The sequence below is a fragment of the Sceloporus undulatus genome, chromosome 2 (assembly GCF_019175285.1).
Source record: "Sceloporus undulatus isolate JIND9_A2432 ecotype Alabama chromosome 2, SceUnd_v1.1, whole genome shotgun sequence".
Lineage (NCBI taxonomy): Eukaryota > Metazoa > Chordata > Lepidosauria > Squamata > Phrynosomatidae > Sceloporus > Sceloporus undulatus.
The window spans coordinates 208097325-208122254 of NC_056523.1; the positions used below are offsets into that span (position 1 = coordinate 208097325).

The 24930-nt window shown below is 40.4% G+C and overlaps 1 protein-coding gene across 1 annotated transcript in view; it reads left to right on the forward strand.

Moving 5' to 3' along the window:
* The window catches only part of PLPPR1 (phospholipid phosphatase related 1), a 95607-nt gene that overhangs the window by 13709 nt on the left and 56968 nt on the right, over nt 1-24930 (forward strand). The window contains exon 2 of the mRNA XM_042455910.1: nt 15779-15888. Within this exon, the coding sequence (XP_042311844.1) occupies nt 15826-15888 (63 nt within the window). The 5' untranslated portion in view covers nt 15779-15825. The remainder of the gene's footprint in view (nt 1-15778; nt 15889-24930) is intronic.

Genomic DNA, 24930 nt, shown 5'->3' on the forward strand with positions numbered 1-24930 from the left:
ATTCCTAGTCGTCTTCCCACTGGATCTCTGCTACCTGAAATGGCTACCTCATTCTTCCTAATGGTAGGGCTGGCCCAAACTCTGTATTGGATGATGATATTGATGATGATCGCTGCTATCACTACAACTGTTGTAAGTAGGTATCTTCCATATATATATATATATATATATATATATGGGGGCATATGTTTCTATTTTTGTGGCATATACAGGAAGAGTTTTAGAAATTTTATAGCTATGAAAGTATTTGAAGTGGTATGTTTCCAGATGATTATAGTATGTTTCTTTTTTTCAGCATGTTGTGTGGTTTAAGCATTCTGCTTTCTCCAGCTGTGCATCTGTCAGCGTGAAATATGCATTCATTTACTTTATCAACTATTGTATAGACTCTGCCTTTTGTTGCTTTGTAATAAAATGCATACCTGATTGTTGCACATGTAATGAAGTACAATGGTACCATTGAGGCAGTTGTGTGCATCCTATCCTGAACTATTACTTCATATGAGTGTATTAAAAAATCCTACAGGTTTAGATTCAGTGGCCAGCATTCCTAAATCATTGAAGTATTCTTGACACACAGTTGAACTGAGGGCTAGTTGTGACATGAGCAAAAATGCTGAAAGATCTCTCCTCTTCATTTACAGTCATTGGAAGAGTGCACAAACGATGAAGAACTACACAAACACCTTGAAATCAGCTTGAGATGCTAAGATCATGAGGTCCCATGGTTCCCAAGTAATGTCTCCAAAGTTAGACACGTTATTTGTTTTCAGATAGTTCACTTCTTCACAAGTCTTTTGAGTGACACTCATCAATTGATGGTCTGCTTCCATTTCCACATAAACCTTGATTTCTCATCTAAAAGCTTCACAGCTTTATGGATTCATTTTAAGAGAAATAATGAGGTGATTATATTGAGTATGTCTTTTGGATTTCTGTCATTTCATCCAGGGTTTCATATGGAATGATTTTCTCTTTGTGATGTATTTTGTTGTTGTTGTATGCCTTCGGGTTGTTTCCAATTCACGGCAATTCTAAGGCAGCCTTTTCTGGGGCTGAGATTGTGTGACTCACCCAAGATCACCCAGTGAGTTTTATACCTGAACAGGAATTGAACCCTGATCTTCAGAGTCTCCAGAGTTGCAGTCTAACGTCCCAACTAAGACACCATGCTGGCTCTTTGTGAGGTATACATTTGGAAATTCTGGTAAAAATGTGTGAATTTCTTGAGGCTGTGTGGCTGTTGCACTTGTGATTTTGTGGGAGTGCCCATGGTGCAGCATGGCCTACCATATGTAAATCTGGATATTCTGCCAGCAAGTCTAAATATACCCAGATGTACCAAAATAGAATCGCATCATCATTCCGACCACCCAAAGAAACAGTAATTTATAGGTCAGCATTTGGAAAGAATTTGCTTAATGCTTTTTAAATACATATATGTTCGAAGCTTTGAACAATTTTCCCTTTTGCAAGCTAAGCATTTATCAGCATAGAAGTAGCTGTTAAACCAGGGAATATCAAATTGTGCTCCATAGGATCTATTTGCCCCACAGATGTTTTTATGACTCCCAGGGTCCCTATCTCCATCCCTCAAAATTGAAAGGGGATGTTTTCTGGAAATTATTTACTCTAATATGGCCAATAAGTATTGGGGAGAGGGCTTCTCTTCTCCATTTGCCAATCTTGGAGACATTTTGATCCCTCCTGCCATATATCCCTATAGGTTTTCTTTTTCTATCTTCTGCTTCTACAGGTCTTCGTTTTTTTGAAAAAACAGGAACTATCTAGAACAGGCTCATTTCTTCTTGGGATACAATGAACATTTCCCAGACCTAAATATTTGGGGGAGTCATATAAAAACACCTAGAAATTTGATATAATGCCGGATTTAGGGGCATATAGTATTCCCACACACACACACACACACACACACACACCATTGAGGCAGAGGACACTGCGGTGTGCCAATAGGGATTCATTTCTCTAGGCCCATGGAGGGCAATGTAATTCCCCCAGTCTCCTAGAAAATGCCTATCCCATCTTACATCAAGTATTAGCAGTCTTTCTTTAGCTGCTACCCTGTCCTGTTATTTATCTTCCTTCCTTTTCTTCCAACATGTCTAAGAAAAGAATAGTTTGCTGAGTGCTCAAGTTGTTATGTTTGCAAAGGATTGTTTATATTTCCCAGAGCAGCAGGAGATATGGAAGTATCCCTGCCTAGTTTTGTATTCTTTGGATCCAAAAGCACTAGAGAACTGTGTTGTCAATATTTGCTTTATGTGCCCATTGACAATACAGCACAGAGGAGGCAAATACTCCTTCAACAAGACAGCATAGCTGGTAATCCTGTATCAGGTCCCCTGTGAGACCAACTGCACCCCAAGGATGCTTTAGCTAACCCACAGTTCACACTGTATCTATCTCCCGTGTATCTTATTCTGTCCAAATTCACACTGCAGATCATCTCTAAGCTGTTTCTTTGTCCTGCTCCCATTACATGAAAGGGGATAAGGTGAAGAGAGATTCCCAGCTATCAGTGACATTTGTCATTGATTCCACGGATGAAACCAACTTGAGCTCTTAGCAAGCCATTCATTTTCACAACAGGAGCTGTTTAGCTAACATCTGTAATCCTATTATGGACCCATCTAGAGAACAGAGCAGTTTGACACCACTTTAACTGCCATGGTTCCATGCTATGAAATCCTGGGATTTGTAGTTTGTAGAGTCACCAGAGGTCTCTGAAGGCTAAATAGCTAGCAAAACTACATATTCCTGGATTCCATAGCATTGAGCCATAGCAGTTAAAGTGAAGTCAAATTGCATTATTTCTGCAGTGCAGATGCAGCCCTGGAGAAAAGACCTTTCTTCTGTCCCTTGGAAACTATAAATCTTAAGGGTGTGTAGGTGTTAAATTTTCTAAGAGAGCTCTACACATTCTTGCCAAACTACATTTCCCTGGATATCTTGGGAGAAAGCATGGCAGCTGAACTGATATACAATCATTATGCACTTGTTGTAGCAGAAGTATCCCATCAATCCTGTAGCAACGGGTACTGACTGTACATATCTTGACCATAGGAATACACAATCCTTTGAGCATTGAGGATTGCAGTTGGTGTTTACACACATGCATACATGCACATATCCCTCCCAGCTCTTCCATATACATTCACACAGTTCATCTCATAGGGATAGGAGTATGTGTTGGTTCACTGAGATCGAAGAATCACTGGAGGGTGTGTGTATGTAACAGCCGCTCCCATTTCCTAACCATCTTCACCAAGACCATTGTTTTTTTCGCTACCAGTAACAGCAGAAAAACAACATTCTCTGAAACCAAATTGTATGGGATGCTGTTGAGTTTGTATTCTTTGTACTGAGTCAGCCCATAGCTCAGTACTGTCTGCTCTGATTGGCAGCAGCTTTACAGGTTTTCAGCTTGAGCGTTTCCTTGCCCTACCAGGAGATCCCTGGTGTTCCCGGGCAGTGTGTGTGTCAGCCATCCAGGCCCAGTCCTGCTTAGCTTCTGAAATCAGACAACTCTGTGTGTGTGTATGTGTGTTCCCCCCCCCCCTCGAGAGCTAGATGGACTAACAGCCTAACATGGAACAGGGCAGTGTCCTCTGTTCCTAACTTCTGCTCTCAAGAGTATCTCTTCTGAAGGCCACAGGGATTCCTGGCCTTGCTGCTTTTAACAGCACCGCACCATCTGCAGCAATTAGCAGATGAAAACATTTGTCAGCTCAAGGTGAAGAAAAGCTTTGCTGGCTAATAGCTGCAGATCAAAACTGTGTTTCAAAAGGCAGAGCTAGAGGAGACTGATTCAAACATTGAGCAAAACCAGGAAATATGGCACTGATGTGGGACTACACTTTTCAGTCAGGAGCAGAGTTTGGAAGAGTTACTTTTCAGAACTGTAACTGGCTGGACTACAAGTGGCCATGTGGGCTAGCTGCTAGGGTGTTCTTAGAATTGTGATTCCCTCCCCCCCGCAAAAAAAAAACTTTTCTAAGTGTTTAATTGCATTTTAAGGGGGGAGGGATTGGGGAATATGTCTCTCTCTGGCTTTGCTTCGCGAACGAAGATTCAGGAAGGACTCATCCCACGCTTTGTACAAGCGCGTTGGTGACTAAAAAGGCCAATCCAGGACAAACAGGTCCGGTTGCAGAAAGCACAGTGGAAAGTCTCCTTGGGTGATGTTTCCGGGTTGTGGTTCTTTCTGCGTTGTCGTTTCTCTTTGAGACTCGTTCGCCGTGAGCTTTCGACAAAGGCTGCAGCATAGTGCATCTCCATGCTTCCCAATGCGAGGCCAGGGCGGACCATTGTTGGTGATCAATTTGGCCAAGCCTGAGATGTTGTTTCAGGAAGTCCTTGTATTTCTTCTTTGGTGTGCCCCTCTTACGCTGGCCCGAGGCGAGTTCACTGTAGAGTACTATTTTTGGGAGGCAATGGTCCTTCATCCTAGAAATGTGTCCTGCCCAGCGCAGCTGCATCCTCAATAGCATGGCCTCAATGCTGGTGATCCCTGCTTGCTCAAGGACAGCAACATTTGTCACATAGTCAGTCCAGTGTATATTTAGAATTGTGCATAAACAGCGCTGATGAAAGCGTTCAAGGAGTCATAGGTGTTGTAGGGGGATATGTAATGTATATTTTAATATTGTAAGCTGCCCCAGTTGCGTTGCGCAGAAGGGCGGTTATTAAGTGCTGGTCAGAAGGACCAACATAACAGGCATTATAGTAGAACAGGGGTGCAGAAGCATTCACTGTGTGGTCTGTGAAGCGGATAGGACACCCGTCTCCTTTGCCCTACAGAACTGTTCATCAGCTTGGCAGGGTGCAGGGACACTTTTCTCCAGCTTTAGAGGCTGTTGTTTTCTTTCTGCTAGTAGTGAACAAATGATAGAACTATTTTCCACACATTGACTCCTGACCTATGAGAAGACCAAGAACCTCTCCCTTTGTGCAAAGACATGTAGTTAAAATCTGAGCCAGGTATGCTGCCTGTCAAGTGTATCAATGGGCCCCAAATACTTGGAGTTCTTTTTTCTATATCAGTCTCTCTGTGTCTATAGATTCACTTGTTTATTTTGCTGCTACCTTCCTTGGTAGAAGTACAGAAGTACCAAATCTGATGTGTGCTTGGTGCCAAACAAAACTATAAAAGTGTATGGCTTCATAAGTGACTTAATATTCAAATGTTTGCAAACTTAGATGAAAATGAGTGAATTATTCTTCCACCATCAATCCTTGCATGTCTGCTGCCAAGGCCAGGTTTCCTTCCCCATGGCCCTTCCCTTTACAGTTAGAAGAGCAGTGAAGCAGTTTAGCTGGTGTTCAGTGCCAGTGACCTGTGAGAAGGGAGAATACTATTCTGAATAGCCTGGAGAAGCTCCTCCTTCCCTAAGGCAGCCCTTCTGCTCCTAGGAGAGCACTGCCAAATATTTGGTTTGGCTAATGAACCTGCAGATGTCTCTTTACGGTTGCCTTGCGGGGGATGGATGGCAGGAGGTGTATGTGTGTGGAAGGGGTGGATGCTGTGTGGGTTTTTGCACCGTTCAGTTTTGCCTTCAACACATAGCTTGACTCCTCACAAATTTTGCTCCGAGAGCAGAGACCTGCCAGGTGCCACTGAGAGAGTCTCTCTGGGGAAAATGTGTCAATGAGACACATCTGGTAATATGAGAGGAAAATGAAGGTGCTTCATTTTCATGGGCTGAAGAGAGGAAAGAGAAAAAAAGAAAGAAAGATTGTTTTTGCCATTTTGTAGCTTCTGGTTGTTGTTATTTAATCAACAGAGTGTCATCGCTGTTGCTGCCACCTTGCAGGAGACATAAATCTCTTTTGCAAGGGACATGAACTGGAATATTTCAAACTGGAAACAGCACCAGCCCTCCTATTAAACAGAATGAGGTGTTAGTCACAAGCAACCAATTTCTGGATGCCATGGAAATATGACAAATTGTTAACAATTTACTTTGTTATGACGGTGGTTGATTGTGCCAGGGATAGGGAGAGGGACTTGTGGGTTGTTGTCATCATTTCCTGTGCCAAAATAATTTGGCTAACATTGAGTAGTGTGCACCTTGACTGGGTTGGATGGAAACTGCCATTTGTTTGTTTGCCTCAGGCAAGAGTATGCTTTGGGCTGACCCTAAATAGGAAAAAAAACAGATAAAAGGGAGGGCTGAGGGAGTAAGAATAGCAAAGAACTATGGATTGCAAATGCCTGCAGTCTTCTGTAGGTGAATAAGAACTACATAACCTGTTTATGGGAGCCACAAAAGGTGCAAGTGTGTTTCTCCAACCTTCCCCGATCTGTTTGCCTCTAGATGTGTTGCTTTCATCTAACATGTGGGTGTTGTAGCCTAATGCATCTGAGGAGCATCAGGTTACAAAAAGTTGTCTCCCCCTATATTATGATGGACTGCAGGTTCTCCATTGTGTTATATGCATCTAATGGTTCCTCATCAGGAGAAAAAGTGGAAGAGCAAATTTAAAATAATTTTTTAAAATGGTAGAGTAGTAGTGTGTCAGTGTATTGGATATCTAACAATGAGCTGTATTGTACTGTACAGTATGGCATATGCAAAGAACAGGAGGGACCCAGAATTGGATGAAAATATTAACTGATGTTGTGTTCCCATAGCAACAGAGGTAAATAGCATCTTGTCCTCCTGTATGGATTATTCAGGTGTAAGAATAACCTTGTTCCTCTGTTGCTCACATTAGTCAGACTAGGAAGAGCTCTCCCAGGCATGCTCAAAAGCTTGTGTATGTTCAGGAAGGGTTTGGGTTGGGTGTTGTTGTTTTTTAACCTTTCTTATTTTGAACAGTCAGCTCTCATGCCAAATGATTGCATTTGAAATGCCACTTGGTTTCATATGTTGTCCAACAGGCTTTGGTTTAACAGGTAGCCACGTCTTCTCAGTCTGAGAACAGATTCCATATGACAACACAATTTCAGGATTTCAAATTTCCTCTTCCTTTTATTCCCACAAGAAAGAGGTGATGCTAAACTAACCACAATTTCCATGACATTTTTAAATAAAAAGTTTTTTTTTTAAAAAGCAACTTGTCTAGAATGATGAAGTGGAGCAGGCATGAAAAAGATGTGGCCTTCTACACAGATTTATAACTTAGACTTATGTGTCCCTATCTACTCTGTATTCACTAATACTTTATATGCATGATTGTGGCACTATTGCCACAATCATAAATATCTCTCCCAACCTACCTTAACAGCCAGTGGTCATACCAAGCAATGGAGGTCTCTTCTGCTGGCAGTTGAGGTGCAGCAGGATGACACTTCCAGCCTCCTCCCATTAGTGAACAAGACTGCAAAAAGAATGTTGACATGTGCCTTGCTTCTGATTGTCACAGCCTTGTTGGTGGCAGGAGGCTGGAAATGTCATCCTGCTGTGTCCTGATCACCTCCAGAACAAACCCATCATTTGGTGTGGCTGTTGGCTGTTAAAGTAGGTTTGGGGGTCAGACCAGGAGGTGTTACCTAGTTACACATTCATAACTAAGTAGGTGAGGTAGGATCTCACCATTTGTACATTGCTGGACTCACACACTGGCGGGGGGGGGGGGGGGGGGGGGGGGGGGGGGCTTTGAGGACCTCCAGGAAGAGAGACCAGCATCTTTGCTTCATGACCCACCCTCCTGCCCTCTGCAGTTTGAGCCTAGCTGATTGCTTTAGGACTGGGTAGGAATTCTCTCTTTTTTCCCTACACTATACTGTATCTGGGCAAATTTGACAATTGGTTAAGGATGGTGTCTCTAAATAGCTTGTCACTGAAAGGTACCAGAGGAAGGCTATAAAAATTAGGCATACATCTTGACATCCTCTTAGTTTTGGAATGGCCTCTTTAGGTCCTGAGACCAGGGGTAGCTCCTCCAATGTGCAGCATGGACAGGCAGAACCAGCCTGTCCCCACTGCACATTTGAGGAGATCATATGATTCTCTCACTATTCTAGCTCTGTGATATCTATAGCAAAATGATAGTAATTTTACCAGTGTTGGCTGTGTTATATTCTGTTTCATAATTTTTAAAAGGGAACTCAGGGGGGAAGCAAGTGTTGTGGCACCTTTAAGAATAAGCCATTTATTTATTTACTATGACCCTTCATGGATTAAAACACGTCTTCTCAAATGAACCCAGCAGCAGCAGTTAGCCACAGGAATGACCAAATCGCCTCCCTCACAAATAATTCTGCCTCTGCAAATATAATTTTTCTTCACTTCCCATATTTCTAGCATTGCAGAGAGTGAGACATTAAAAATGATTCACATCTAGAACTGACATTTGTTGTGCTCACATTTCCTTTTGCTCCCTCCCTTAGCTACATCCTTGTGTTTATCCCACATTTCCTTCACTAGCTACAAGGTTCTCTGCAACACTACAACCCACTGACCCTTTGAACAAACCCAAACAACCTTTTATTGGCTTCAGAGATCTGTCCAAATAATGCTCTTTTTAAATAAAATTATTAATATAACAATATGAACATAATATGGGGATTGCATTCAGGTTTGTGCAATACCTGGTTTTGTGGGAGGTGAGGAGTGGTGATGGAATTATTCACAAACCTAACACCTTGTTCAATGGTTCTGCTCATCTTCTTTCAATAGCAGGCTGAATTGGAGAAATATAGCAGGCGCAGCCTTGCCTGACATAGAAAAAGAAGTGGTGGGGAAATGTCACCTTGCTAAAAGTCTCTGTATCAGGCAGCTGTCTTAAGAACAGGAACAGGGCCAGGTAATGAAGTGCCAGTCCTACTGTGAAGACATTCTGGCCCCTATAGTTTATTCAAATCCATCCTGCCTATCATGTGTGCACCTCAGGGCTCTCATCCCCTACAAATGAACCCTTTATTAGTAAGTGCTGTTACCACCAGCATACTGCAAATTGCCTTTGATACAAAAAAAATCACTTTGGCTAATTAGGAGTAGCTAATTTAATACTTCCATTTTCGTTTTGTATGAAAGAAACCTGCCGGCACTGCTAATTGAAGGTGATGTTCAGGTGCATGGATAGAAGCCAAGCACAACCTCCACCTTCCATACAAACATGCACAAGCACTTCCATTAAATGATAGCTCAAAGTAATTTGTCTTTTGTCAGCTTCTTCCAGTGCAATCCTAGACACATTTCCTCAAACATAAGTCCATCAAGTTCAAAGGAGCTTAGTCCCAGATAAGCGGTTATAGGATTACAGCCTTATATCTGTCATGTTTGGAGAAAAGATTTCCCTGATGTCTTCCAGCAATTTGGTTTCTGTCTACCAAGCACTGTTTATTGCCCTTCAATAGCCACTTGCAATGTAATCATTTTACCCATGCAGTTTTGAGCATGGAGTTTTCACACAACGCTGCTGTGTTTGTGCTCTTGCAATCTCTTAACATCCTTGCAAAATGAATCTGTGCCTCTGTACAGGTTGTTATACACAAAATAAAAAAGGGTGATGGCTGGATATCCCACAACAGGCAGATGAAGCTGCCAGCATTTTTCTGGTAGTGCTGTCTTGAATGCAGTAGTTTTAGCAAGTGAATCTTATTTTCCATAATTTCATTTCTATGGCAGGGCAGGAAGGAATTTCTGCTACTTGTATTTATCTTTATCAAACATATTTATACGTACAAGAATAGAGGTGGATGTGGAACACAGAAGAGCTTAGAAGGTTCCTAGTGCCCTTGCTGGCAGGGTTAATTGGGATATATAAGGGATTATAGTCCAAAAAATAAGTTTTCCAACTTCTGGAATCTGCCAACTTAGTTTACTGAGCTATGCTTAGACAAATGGTAACACAGCTTACTAAATACCCCATATGGCATAGTTATCTGAACCTGAAAAAAATAATGCCTGAGTGTCATTGTCTGGCTGTAGTAGTGCTGGTTATACCATCTGCCCGGGTCTTTTGTTGTTGTATAGCTTCTAATCATTTCTGACTTATGACAACCCTGATGTGAACCTATTAATATGGTTTTCTTGGCAGAATTTGTTCCCTGACTGTTTTTATTGCCTTACGACCTTCCATACTTCTAGACCAGCTTTTTTTCTAACTGAATAAAAGAACATAAATTGCCACTCCTGGAAACCCAGTAGATCCCAGAACTGACGATACATATTTAAATAGATTGCACACATACCCCATCCACATACATGGTTTAGCGTTTTTAAAAAATTGTCCAGTTTTAAAAAATAGAACTGGGATTCCATCCACTTTGGGGGGAGGTGGTAATTTTGGCTGTCTGTATGACCCCTGGAGGATCCTAGGAGTAGAAAATTGCCCCCCAGATTGAAAATACTCAGTATTCATTCCATTCTCCAAGAAAGAGAAACACCAGGGATTGCAATAACTACAGGACCATTACATTAATATACCATGAAAGCAAAGTGATGCTCAAAATTGTATAATAATGACTTTTACCATATATGGGTTGAGAAATCCCAAATATCTAAGCTCAGTTCAGGAAAGGAAGAGACACTAGGGATCATATTACAAACTTAGGGGCGAAGTGGACTAGCAGCTAGTAGCTGCCTTTGGCTGCTCCAGCCGCAAACAAGGCCTGATCAGCCCAGGACTGTGGCAACTAAACAGACTACTCCTGAAGCATGCTGCTGCCACAGCCCCAAACAGGCCGCCAGCAGGAGCAGTTTTTTTACCACTCCTTTTGCCAGCAGCTTCAGGTTGCCTTAGGCAGCCTTGAAATGGCTTCAGGCCATGTCGGTGGCATGCGCCAGGTAAACACCATGCCCCTGAAGTGGCCAAAAGCTACTCTATTTGGCCCATCTATTTCAGGCCATACTTTGGATAATGGAGTGCACCAAAGAATTTGAGGGGGGAAATCAGCCTGTGTTTTATAATTATAGCAAAGCCTTTCAGTGTGTAGATGGTGAAAAACATGATCATGTAGGTCATGAAAAAGCAATTCTATTCTGTGAGCCATTGTTTTGTTATTTGTTGACAGATTTTAGTTAGAATTTGGGTGGATTCCATCTCGATGGCTTGAAACAGCTCTATTGATACACCATCTGTTTGAGGTGATATATTTTTCCCAAGCACTTTGAGGGGAGCTTCCACATCACTTTCAGAAATTTTGGGTTCATGCTCAGATGATTCTTCCTTGAATGAACCTGCCATCCTTTCATCTCTTTTGCATAGTTCTCGGTGTATTATTTCCAATGTCTTTTTCTTTCTTCTTTATCATGCAGGTTGTAGAACAACCCCACTTTTGATTTAAATTTCCCTTTGATTTTTCAGATCTTGTGGAAGAAGTCTTTTGTTCTTCCTTTTTTGTCATCATCTATATTTTCTGTTTTTCTTGTTATAGTAGTTCTCTCTGTCCCTGCACACAAGTCATTGAACAGTTGCATTCAGGGGTCTGACCCTATTTTTGTTCCCTTGTCATCTGTCCTTAATTCCTCGCAGATTTTCATCCAATGAAACATTTCTTTCTTTTTTGGCTGCAGATAGTGTCATTTTACATTCTTCCTTCACAATGTTCCTGGCTTTGGACCACAATGTCTTCTGGTTGCCAGTCAATTAGGCTTAATATTGTGAATTTCTCTCTCTGTGTGTGTGTAATCTTCAAATTCTATCAAGTAGTACTAGCCTTCTAAAAATGATTTTTCTACAATAAAAGATAAAGAATTAACTATTAATATATACACCATGACAGGGACATACACAGAGAGAATGCAGTTTTGATAATCTCATCTTAAAAATCAGACATCTAAAATCTTCTAGGACTGTCTGTAGTTTATGTCTGCAGCAGCATAGTAGTTCTTTATGGGCAAATATGAAGGTAAGGGGAAACATCTGGCTGCCAGTAAAACAAGCAAGCTGTCTCTCCTCTCCTTGTATGAAAAAGTGTATAGGAAGAAATTGTCTTTTGCAAGCATGAGGCACAAATCTGTTTATGCCTGTTTATGTTGGTTGCTGTTTGCAGGTACAGGGAAAATTAGACTGGAAAGATTATGATATCACAAGATTTTTTTAAAAAACAACAACATATTTCTAGTATGAAGGGAAGCGAAAGTGAGTCAGGCTGCTTTTTTTGTCAATAGCTATCATAAATTTCCCATAATGCCTTAGCGCTGACCCAAGAATAGAAAGAAATTACTGATCTGAGCAGTAACCCATTGCTCATCTCCTCTCATTAAAATTTCCTTTGGGACCAGGACTCTTCAACTGCTTAAACACCACTGTCCCACCACTAGCTCCCCAAGGAAATACATGCTTTTCAGGGTGAGAGGTTTGCTTTTGTGGCATTCCTTTCTTAACTGCCTTTGTAGTTAATTTCCAATTCACCTCATGTGAATTCCACAGCACTGTCTGTTTTCCCAAGAGAGCATAGCATGTAACCTCCACCTCCTCCTTTGTGCTTCAAGGGCTTTCAGGAGCTGTACATGGGATAAATTAGGCAAGATTGGAGCTACCTCATGCTAATGAATTCACAGTTGCTGCATTCTCTGTCTGCATTGCCTTATTTAAACAGCTAAGGCAAACCACTGTACAAAGATTTCCCCCTGCTGCTCTTTTCCTACTCAAATGGGTAAAGTGAGCTAGGCCTTGTAATATGTCAGTGCTTGTGTTTCTTAAACAAACAGGTCTGAGCTGCTGCAAAGATCCTCTCACCTTAGTACCATCACCAGTTGTCACCGCTGCTGTGTGTCTTAACTGACTTATGGTGATCCTATCCTAGGGTTTTCTTTGCAAGATTTATTCATGGCATTTCCATGGCTGAGAAGGTATTCAAACCCTCGTCTCCTGGAGTCCTAATCCAAACTTCAAACCACTACTAGTTGATACAGTGGGCCCTTGGTATTTGCTGGGGCTTGGTTCCAGGACTTGTGGATACCAAAATCTGTGGATGTTCAAGTCTCATTAAATGCAATGGATAATAAAGTGGTGTCCTTTATATAAAATGGGAAAATCAAGATTTGCTTTTTAGAATTTTTATATATATTTTAATATTTTCAAGCCAATGGGTGCTTGAATCTGTGGATAAAGTATCATAGGATATGGAGGGACGATGGTATTTGACATTTGTTCACATTTAGCAAAGAAAAATGAGCTCTGATTTCTACAGGACAGTCCCTTATTTGAAAGGCTGGCCAGTCCAAGTCTCCACGGAAGGAATATGCATACAGACAGACCAGTGCAGATCAGCAAGATCAAGTGTTCCTGCTTTGAGGAGATAAACTGGCAGGGCAAGACTTTGGGCTGCCCAGGTATCCATGGCCTTGCCAACTGCTCCTCATGGCTATGGGCCTGCCTGGCATTCTTTGAAATAGAGATGACAGAGAATGAACCTGAGGATTGAAGCCTACCAACAGTGCACCATGTCAGTGAGATAGTTAAACTGGCCCAAGTTTTAAACTGAATGTTAAAAGAGCTGTCCAAAGTGCTGAAGAATCCATATTGCCTGCACTGATAAAGAATCATCTCACAAGAGAAGAACTCATCAACACTTAGCACAGGCACACAGGTTGTCTGGTCAAAATATACTGGAATATGGTTTGATATACTGCAGTTTAATCAGGGGTGGGGAACTTTTGGCCCTCCAGGTGCTTTAGCCTTCAGCTCACAAAGCCCTAGCCACCATGGATAATAGAAAAGGATTGTGGGAATTGTAGTCCAAAATATCTGCAGACCAAAGGTTTCCTGCTCATGATGTGAATCACCCTAATCATTTGTGAATTTGTCTTCATAGCACTAAATTAGCATTTGTAAATTTATGCAAATCTTGTCTCTTTGTTCACATCATTATTTTTGTTTACGTCCATACATTGTTTACATGTATTCTCTCCTTTTGGACAAAGGTTAATTGGCCATCCTGCTAAGAAATGAAACGATGGGCATAATTTTCTGGAAGTACAAATATATAATACTGACTTGCACTTTTAGCCATTGGTTATTCTAAGCTAATGGTGGTTAGACTGGGTAGCAAACCCTTTCTAGTATTTTAAAATACGGTGGAGGTTGTTTCTTCCATCTCTGAAATGTGTGGCCTTCCAGTTGTTATTGTACTGCTACCTCCACCTTCACTCACCATTGACTGTACTGGCTAGGGCTGATGGGAGATGCAATCCAGCAGCATTTGGAGTAGCACATGTTCCTTATCTCTACATTCTTAGCCAAGCCTCTAAAGGTGAGCAGAGCAGTTTACAAGAAGGGTATCTACTCAATAGTTATAAAGTGGTAATAAAAATGGTCTTGAAATGAATGTTTATATAGATTGTTCAGTACAACAAAATCCACAAAAAAGCAATAGCTTTTTAGCCAACCAAAATGCACAAAATACATAATGCAAGCTTATGAAGCTCCACAGGCAAAGGATGTTTTAAAACCATACATGAGAAGAAAACTGATAATGGTAGAGTCACAGACATATAACTTGTATCAGATGTTGTTTCTGATGTGCTGTAGTTCATTTGTTCTGGAGAGATCCCAATGAAGGCAATGTGGATTGTTCAGTACCTTGGAGGCCTCTTTTAACCTCAAGGCCAAAAACTGGATTTGTTTTACTGTTCCACTGACATAAAAGCCATGAGACACTGTTGGTAAGCTTCATTCTTCAGGTTCATTCCCTGTCATCTCCATTTCAAATAATTCCAGGCAGACCCATAGCCATGAGAAGCAGTTGGGGAGGCCAGGGTGACCTGGCCAGCCCAAAATCTCCCCCACCAGCTTATCTATCCAGAGCAGGAACACTTGATCTCACTGAATTGTGCTTGTCTGTCTGAATGCATAGTCATTCCCTGGAGGAGGTGGGGGGGCCTATTTAATAATGCATTTTACAAATATTGCATCTCACCGAATGAAAACATTCATTTGCCTATGTTGCCCAAGTGCATTATATTCAGGTGACCTCAATTCAGAACTTCAGGCTAGGGACCTGATCTCAGTTAATGGAGGTCAAACCAACCAACCTAGAGAACTAGTATCCCAGCCAAGAAAGACAGCTCTGAGGATGTGAGCCAGCAGCCTCAGTTAGTATGAAGAAGGATGTAGCTACAGGGGATGCAAAACGAAGGCACTGAGCCAATACTAAGAATTCTGCCCCCTCCATGAATTTTTCCTTCATCCCCCAAATATGCAATATTGCAGTAATTTATTCAGTTGATGATTGAAAAAAAAAATACCGATTAAGCATGCAGAGAAAATGGGCAGGCAAAGTTACCAAGGGAATCCAAACAAGGAAATCTAAGAGTTGTAGGTGTGACCAATTTCAATTGTCTCCCATTCTGCAATGCTAGAAATTTGGGGACTAATGAAAAATTTCTTGTGCAAGGCCAGAATTTTTGCTGAGTGGAAGAAATGCCCTCATTTATCACCACCACCCTGCTAGCTATACCCCTCAGTATGAGATACAGTTGTCCCTTCTTATACATGGATTCAAGCATACATGGTTTGAAAATGTTCAAAAAAAGTATAAATTTCAAATATCAAACCTTGATTTTCCATTTTTTATAAGGGACACCATTTCGCTATGCCATTATATTTAATGGGACATGAGCATACACGGATTTTATTATCTACAGGGAATCTTGAAACCAAACCCCAGCATATAACAAGGGTCCACTGTACTTTCCTATATCCACATATATGCAAAGTCTGAGAACCTTGCCTCTTTATACCAGTTTTCCAAAAGGCTGCAGCACCTTTCTGCAATGCAGGTATAAATCTCCTGGCAACAATCAGTGGTTCGTTTCCAACCTCTTGTCACTTAAATGCTTCTGGTTTTTCTTCTTGTCAGCCTTGAACAACTTTGGGCACGCTTAACCTCAAGAGGTGTGATGAGAAATGGCTTTGGGAAACAACACACAGCGAAGTTACTCCATCATCCCATGCTTCATATTTGTCGAGGTGAGTCCCACTTTTTCAGTTTTTGGTGTTGGAAAATTAATCTCAGTTTGCAGACCTTGGGAAGTTACTTTTAAAAAAGAATCTATTAAATAATGTGTTGCAGGACATGTTACAAAAAGTAAACACTATGATTTGTTACATTACCTGTTTTGTCATTAACTTTTTTCTATCTTCTTTTGGGGGTGATTTAGGATCACTAAGAAAGTGGCCTAATACTTGGGAAAATAACTTCTAAATACTCTTTTAAAATGACATCAAACATAGCTGTAAAATTTTACTTGTTAAACCAGAAACCAAAGTAATTTCATTCCTGTTTAAAATATTACTGTAGAATTGTAGTCTGGTTCACCCCTGTTGAAAAAAAAAAGTTTGTCCCATGTTTCTCACACTGGGAGACTCAAGGTGCATTGACTGAAACCGAATATAGCTAAAATTAATAATCACAATTTTTAAAAATTAATATAAGAACAGCTCAAAAAATGAAAAACATTTTAAATGAAAAATGAAAAAAAAATGAAAAGCATTTAGAACAACAGATGACTACAGCCCCTTCTATTAAAAACCTAGCCTAAGCAACCGATATTTGACAAGGACCCATCTGAATAAAAATAATAGCACTATCCATTAGAAGCCTTTCCTGAAGAACAATGTAAGTGTCAAAAGCTCATTTAAATAAAAAGGTCTTTGCTTGTTGGTGGGAAGAGAGCTCAGGTTGGGCCAGCCAAGCCTCCCATAGGAACTCCGCAGCCAGGGTGCCAGAAATGAACAGGCTCTTTCTCATTCCTTCATTCAGTGCTATGATCTTTGGAATAGCGGTATATAAATAAAACAAATTATTAATTATTATTATGCTGGATACAGTAGCATTTTAAAGATGTAATAGACCAGTAATTCTTAACTTGTGGTCAATGGACCTGCAGGGGGCCATGATGTCCTCACAGGTGGTCCATGAAGGCTTGAAGGCTGCTCAGCCAACCTCCTCCCTACAGCAGAGCAGCCATCTGACAGGAGTCAAGGCAAAGGCTGGACCTGCCTATTGTTGTTCAATCTGTTCCAGCCACTAACTGGCAAGAAGAAGCAGAAGAAAAATCTTCCCTCCCCTTCCAGTTCCTCTGAGAGGAGGTTTAACTGATGGTGTAATTCAGTGATTCCCAAACTTTGATTCACCAGATATTTTGGACTTCAACTCCCAGCATTCCTGTCTGTTGACTAAACTTGTGGGGGTTTCTGGGAGCTGAAATCCAAAACACTAATGGTTCATATTATTATTATTATTATTATTATCATTATCATTATTATTATTATTTTGCTTTTAAATTTTGAGTTGTGTCTTGGTAGGCCATGGTTTTAAAAAAGATATTTAAAAGCAGTCCCTAGTAAATAAAAGTTTAAGAAACATTGTAATAGAGCATTAATAATGGTTGAGACTGAAATCCTAAGCATATTGGTTTACAGGACCAAACTCAGCCCAAAGGTTGTATTGATTGTGCACATGTCCTTGTTTTGACAAGGCTTCAAGTTGACTCCTGATTGTATGAAAGTTAATCTCACTGTTTCTTTTCTAGTGAGATGTTGATTTTATTCTTCAATGACAAGGCCTTGTTTCCACATGAATGATCTACTCTAAGTTGATCTTGCATCTCAAACAATTGAGCCTGCAAGGTATAGAAGAACAGTACAGAATCCATATATTGGGGGTGTTACTTTTTGAGATTACCACTCCCAGAAACCTCCATCCAGAACAGTAGACAGGCCAGATGGAACATTCTGGAAGTTATAATACAAAAACTAACTCTTCCAAGCTCTGGAGGAATTTACAGCATTCTAGATGTTTTATCTGGGGAGGTAAAAGGAGGGTGCTTTGTTTGCCCACAAAAGGATACTCGAGCTCATGGAGGATGTATCTTCCCTGGCATGTTATTTTTACAATGAACAGAGAACTTCGTTATTAAGCATATGCATGTGCAAACCACTTCCCAAACACACACACACACACACACTTCACCAGGCCACACTCTGGAATCTGGAAGGTCTGCAGATTGGTTTATTTATTTATAGGTGAACTCTGTCTCCGTCTTTAAGAATACCCTGAAGATTTTTTCTTTTTCTAAGATAAGCAACAGACAAGAAGAGAAGTCAATCTATCTTTCCGTTACCCAATCAATATTTTTTTTAAGGAATAAAAGACAGACACCAGGTCTCAGATCTTTTAATTTACAGCCAGGCCCAGCCATCTCCAAAGACTTTTTTTGTAGCCTTCTAATATGTGAATGATGAGTCCGACTGTAAGTGCAGGTGAGAGAGTTATAAATTGGCCTTACTGTAGTCAAGGCTTATGTGGACATAAAAATAAATCAAGCAACAACAGGGGAAGATATTGGCACCTCTGGCTGTCCCAAATGTTGTTATGTATGGTATAAATGGTGCTAGGATTTGGGACTAATTTAGGAAGCAGAGGGAAAGCAGTGTGAGTCCTTTAAAAAAAAAAAGCCACTGATGCCTAGTAGTGTTTATTGTCCTTTAAAAAAAAGCGTGCCTGCACATGCACACATATTTCAAGATTTTATTTTATTACAATTTTGTGATCTTTGCGGCTTGTGAAAAATTTGATATCCAGCAACTAACAATGTTCGTAATTTTGGATTCTAATTTGACATCACATCACAATACAGTGGACCCTTGTTATACGCTGGGGTTTGGTTCCAAGATCCCCCGTGGATAGCAGACTCCGTGGATGCTCAAGTCCCATTAAATATAATGACATATTATAGAATTTTTATAACCGTGGAATCCTAACTTATTCTTCTGTATGAATGTGGCCATAGACTTATTTGTGGAGAAGCCACAGCATTTTATAGAGAAGTCTTGGGAACAAATGTCCCCATTCCTATTGGATCTCACTATTGCTAGATGCAGAGGCAACACACCCATATATGTATGTATGTATGTATGTATGTATATCCAATGTTCTTCTGCAGTTCAATTCCTCTGGGAGCCGTTAGCTCTTCTCTGTTCTTTTTGCAAGGAGCCCAAGGGACCATTTTGAGAAACTGCAAACTTTTTCCAAGACAAGTTGAAAATCACCATTAGACACATACATGCATATGATTCTGGTCTACCCTCTGAATTTTCTATTTGGCACATGCATGATAGATATAGGGCCTACGGAGCCCAAGTTCTCATGATATAAATGTCCTTTTTGAGTGTCTTTTGAATGGATTTGTGATTTTCCAATGTTCCTTGTTCAAATAAAGGCTACAATGCAGATTTAGCATCAGAATGGCTTTCGTCTCTTTTCTCTAACCCATTTGTGGCGTTCCAAAAATAATGCATTCCTGAATCTCTCTGTGGCATTTTATCCCTATTGTTGTTTACACTCGGGGGAACAGCAATAGGGATAAAATGCAACTAGAAATTTGATCATGGCAGGATGGTGGAGGAAGAATAGGGAGAAGGAGAAAGGAGGATGTGGCAGATGCGGGGGAGAGGAAGAGGAGGAGGAAGAGGAAGAGGAAGAGGAGGAAGAGCAGTGGTGGCAGGAGAAAAGGAGAGGGAGAAGGAAGGAAGAGGAGGAAGAATTCAGCTGGCAGTGGGATGCTCTGAATGGGATCAACAGCACGTTCCCACTGGATGCTCCCTCAAAAAAGTGCTTTTGAAAAGAAGCAGTAAATGCCTCGCATTCAAAAGCACCAGTCCCCCCCCCCCATGCAAATCACGCTGGAGGCAATTGGTGCAAGTATGAATGACCCCCCTTTAAACCAGTTTCCAGACCGGTTTATATCTTAGTGTGAATGGGGCCCAAGAGAAGTATTTGTGTGAGGCCTTTGCTGTGACTGAACTGAAACACTGATGAATTTTGTAGGGCTTGGAAGACTTGCTTTTTTGGACTAGAAGTCCCAGAATCTCCCAGCCAGCATGGCCTGTAGCCATGTGTAGTAGGGGATTATGGAAACTGAAAAGTTTTCCATGTTGTGTGTTTACTGTAGATGTTAAATGCTTCACAGCTGTAAATAAAACCACCCTTTGCCTTTTTTTTCTCTCCACAGGCTTATTGCTAGTTTAAAAGGAGTATTCAAACCAATAAGGGAGCTCAGTAAGGGAAGTATACATTGCAGACAAATTCCCAAACAAATTATAGTAATCTGTCCATAAAAACCAAATTGTTGCTTAGTGCCAGCCCCAGCTTCCCTTTCCCTTTCCAAGATGACTTTGCCTTTTTTAATTGCATTTTTGTTTTGTTTTTTGTACATGTTTATAGCTGGATTTTCAAACATGCAAACAGGGTTGGTTCAGTCTACTGAATGCTGCAGTTCCAGTTGCCTAAAACCTTCTAACAACCTTGATTTTGGCAGGCACACTCTTGATTAATCCTTTGTCATTTCCCTTTTTCAGCTGCTTTTAAAAAGTCCTAGTTTTTCTTTCCTCCTAAATCCCTGCTTTGTTCTCAACGTACTTCAGGTACTGCAAACTAAGTTAAAATTATAAAAGCACTGAATTGACCCTGCGGGGGGGGGGGGGGGAGCAAATGGCAAAATTTGCCTTTCCCAAGAAGCTTAGGCAAAAGCAAACTGCTTCAGCCTCTCCAACTTATGTGTATTTTCTCATTAATGAAGTTTTTTGCTTGACCATATATGTCCCATTTTTTCATCTGTGAAATGCCGGAGGGTATGCTAAACTCTCCATTGTCTGCGCCTTTTCCTTACTGCTGTCCCTAGAGAAATGAATACTTGAAGATTTTCTTATTCTCAATAAGAAAAGGTATTCTAACATGCTGAGACAGATTAGGAAAATGTATTAGAAAAAAAGGTTCAGTGCTGTGAGATTTCTCACTGCTAGAGATGTTTTGCGAGAGAAAATGGTTAGCTTTGTTTTGGCACCAAACATGGCATTTTGTACATTTTGTACATTTTGCAGTGCTTTTGTATTTGCAAAGTTTTGTATTTTTATTTTATTTATGTATTTATTTTGCGGAGGAGATGTTCCCAAAATGTGAAAAATCATTGAAAAATGCTCAAATGCTCTTACAGTCTAACCCATAGGGTACAAAATATTTGAAATTATTCATTCTTACATACAAGAATAATATAAATAAAGACTGACATCCATATTCTAGAGTGATGATGCACATACGGGGCTCTCTTCCAATTTAAGGGCCATCATTTCATGAAATACAATAATCTTGGGAATATAGGATGCTGACTTATTCTAAATCAGATTATTGGCCTATGTGATCCAGTGTTGTTGAGCTTGACTGGTTGTTGACCATGACTACCTAAGGTTTAAGGCAGGATCCCCCTTCCCCCAGCCTTACCCTATATAGCTTAGTTCTGGGCTATTTGAAAGACTGTATTTCTCAATACAAACCTGCCAGAGGCTTAAGTTCAACAGAGGAGGGGCTTTCTCTCAGTCCCACCACCATCACAAACCCATTTGGTGAAGACATGAGAGAAGGCCTTCTCAGTGGTTGCTCCACACTCTTGAATTCTCTTCCATGAGAGATGAAACTGGTCCCCTCCCTGCTCTCCTTTCCCCAGCAGCAAATACCTTTTTGTTCAAGCATGTTTTAATGAATAACTGTTTGGAGGGAACCTTTTTATAAGTGGGTGGGTGCTGTATTTTTAATTTTTGTATGCTTTCAAATAATTTTAAAACTATTTACATCCTATTGATTAATTGTGATGATTTTAATTGTGTTTAAAAATTAATGTTTAGGTTTTATCTGACTCTTTTTTATTATTCTCTTTGGGTCTCACTCTGAAAGAAAAGTGGCATATAAATTAAATTCATCATCATCATCATCATCATCATCATCATCATATCATCATCATCACCATCTGGACATCCCTAGCATGCTCTTAATGTCTGGCATCCAAGTATTAACCAGCCATAATCCTTCCTTGTTGCCAAAATCATTGAGTTTAGATGTGGTCATCTCTATGTTTCTGTTTTAAAACCTCTGCTGGTACTCTTCAGATTTGATGGAGGTTCAGATGGAGGAGATGCACAGACGTTCTCTCAGACATGTCCAACATGATTTTGTGTGATTCATTGTGACAATGAAGGTAGTCTTCCTCAAATAGATAAGGCAGCCTCCCCAATCTGTGTCTGATTAAAATATGTCAGCACAGTTAAGTCTCAGAAAAAATGTCATCTTGTCTCGCTTTGCACTTAATCTTACAAATGTAATGTACATGAACATTCACATTTCCGTTTCAGCCCCAGCTTACATGTTATTACATATTCTGACCTGGAGATTAGTTTTTCACTGTAAGAATGTGCACTCTACCAGTAGCTTTTAACAGTTTCCTTTGTAAATCTGCAACTTGAGCTTTTCTGAAATAGAGAGGAAGCATGAGACATCTAATCTATAACAGCAGAAAGGTTACATCAACATTTCAATCCCTATTTGGAATAGCTGCTTCCTATTAAAATCAGACAAAAAGGTGAAGCAAGGAGGCTCATTAAAATAGTTCCGAGACATTGATCAAACAGGTATCTAAAGAACTGAACTATTTGAAGGAACTGTGATCAAAGTATTTCATTCAACTGAGGACTACCTTATGGGATCAAATCAAAGATCTATCTAATGGGCAATCTGCAGCCCTCCAGGTTTTTATGGCTAAGAGCCATTGGAAAACCAAAGAGTTGTGCAATTGATATTTGCATACCTGCGGTTAGTATCCATGGATAAGTTCTCTGGGTCTAGCCACACTTTGAAGTTAGAGCACTTTGATACCACTTTAAGTGTCATAACTGCATCCTTTGAAGTCCTGGAATTTTTAGTTTTGTTGGATACTCAGAATTCTCTACCAGATAGCTCTTCTAGTACTGGAAGTTGACCAGAGAAGTCTCACTACTCATCCCTGACCTACAAATTCAGGATTCCTCAGGTCATGAAACTGCTATAACTGCATAGTGTGGATACACCTGTGAATTTTAAAAGCTATGAAAGCACAACATCTTATGGCAATGAGGCAATTATGTATTGCATGAAAATGTACCTCCTTTCTCCCTGTCCCCTGCATTGCTTCTGTAATTTTGTTGGACAATTCCAGGGGTCTTTAATTTAATCTACACAGTTAAACAATATTGAAATAAGCTGTAAAGAAATTTGTCTTTTCCCCCTCTCCCTCTTTAAGAACTGAGATCCTCACTCAAATTAACCCTTTCGCAAAGTCTCTCTTGCTTCTGGCCATTTTATTTTCCCTTTCTAAATGTCTTTCAAATTTACAATTTGTTGTTTGGAATAATGTGGTAAGAATGGTACATAGTACGCTTAGTCTCTTTCTCTCTCAGTATCATGTAAGATTACCACACTGCATTATATGTGTTTTCATGTGGTGGCCCATTCAGTTTGGTTGCTTAAGCGTTTTATGACATTTGAGCTGTACCTGCACTGCAGAAATAATGCAGTTTGACACCACATTAACTGTCATGGCTCAGTGCTATGGAATCCTGGGATCTGCAGTTTGTTGTGGCATCAGAGCTCTCTGACAGAGGAGGCTAAATAGCTCACAAAACTATGAATCCCAGAATTCCATATAATTGAGCCACAGTCATTAAAACAGTGTCAAACTACATTATTTCTGCAGTGCAGATGCAGCCTAAGATGGCCAAGAACATCTTACTTTTCAAATTTTAGCTTTCTCTCTTTTGTGAGCAAAGTATTTGATTTGATTTTAAAAAACAACAACAGTGAGTTGGAAAAAAATAATTAATTATCCTACAAATAATTAATAGTACAATGATTTTCCCAGCTACCTCAGATGATATGTGTTATAATCTGCATGTACTGCAACAGTTTGCTCCAAAGACCATCTTCTCTGAGGGAAGATTTAAAGGATTTTTGAGCTCACATTCACTTTCCATTGGAATTGTTTGCAGTGATGTCAACTTGTGTAGTAATGTCAACCTATGCATGCTAATAGGATTGCATACGTAGAAAGTGTAGTAGCAGAGCTCAAATGATTTAGTTCTTGGGTTTCAGTAGATTTGATTTTTTTTTTCCCCACCACGGGAATTTTCCAGCATAGGTGTACTACAAACAGCCCTGTATGATCACACAAATCACCAAGGCATGTGATTTGTGATGGTAATAACAGGATGTATCCTGTCATTCTTTCCTCTGATATGAACACTACCATTGATGGTGTAAGAAATGAGAAGGGAGAGGAGGAGCAGAGGGAAGATTGCCAAGGCTTAAAAGCTTAGCCATGTTGCAACTCTGCAGTTCAGAATTCCTTACCTCATCAGGCTGACTCCTTTTGAGATGCTCGGAAAAGAGTTTTGCTAGCCAGGAAGAAATGGTTCTTGACAGCTCAATTTATAGCACACTCGGGAGAAACGCAGAGATCCTGAAGGATAATTAAAACTGGAGTGACATGCTGGAAACTGCATCAAAGTATTATGATGTTGTCAGGCAGGGTGTCTGAAGCAAAACAGGCACTCTGGATACGCAACATTTGGATTAGTCCTTCTGGGCTGTTTACTGTGTTATTTCATCAGAAGAAAACCTGTCTTAGATGTTTCAGGTCTGGTTCTTTTCGGCAGATTAGATTATGTCCTTAAATGTCTGCTCAATCAACAGCGCCTCCCTGGAGCAATGTTAGTCCCTGGACTGTTCCATTTTAAGAACGTCAGTGAAGGAGTTGTACGGCTGAATGCTCCCTCATATTAAAGGGAGGGGAAATCAATTCACAAGGAAAACTCTGTTCTTGGATAAAGGGACTAGCCTAGCCTTCTTGCTGACTTGATCACTGATTTGTATATAAAGGACATTATCTCATGGACTGTGCTATTGCGCTGCAATAACCCAACTCATGGAGCACTTGCGCAACTTCATTAATGCAAGCCAATAATGCCATTGAAATGACTTTTTATGCATTACCTTTCAAATCTGGGACAGCCAGTTTACAACAGAACTATAAAGAAGAGGTTTTCCTCACAGGGAGCGAAATTAACCTTTTCATGTATGGTCATTTTCCGTGTTTCCCCATTTGACTTCCTTATATTGCCAGTCTTTGCTGAGGCAACATGTTATGA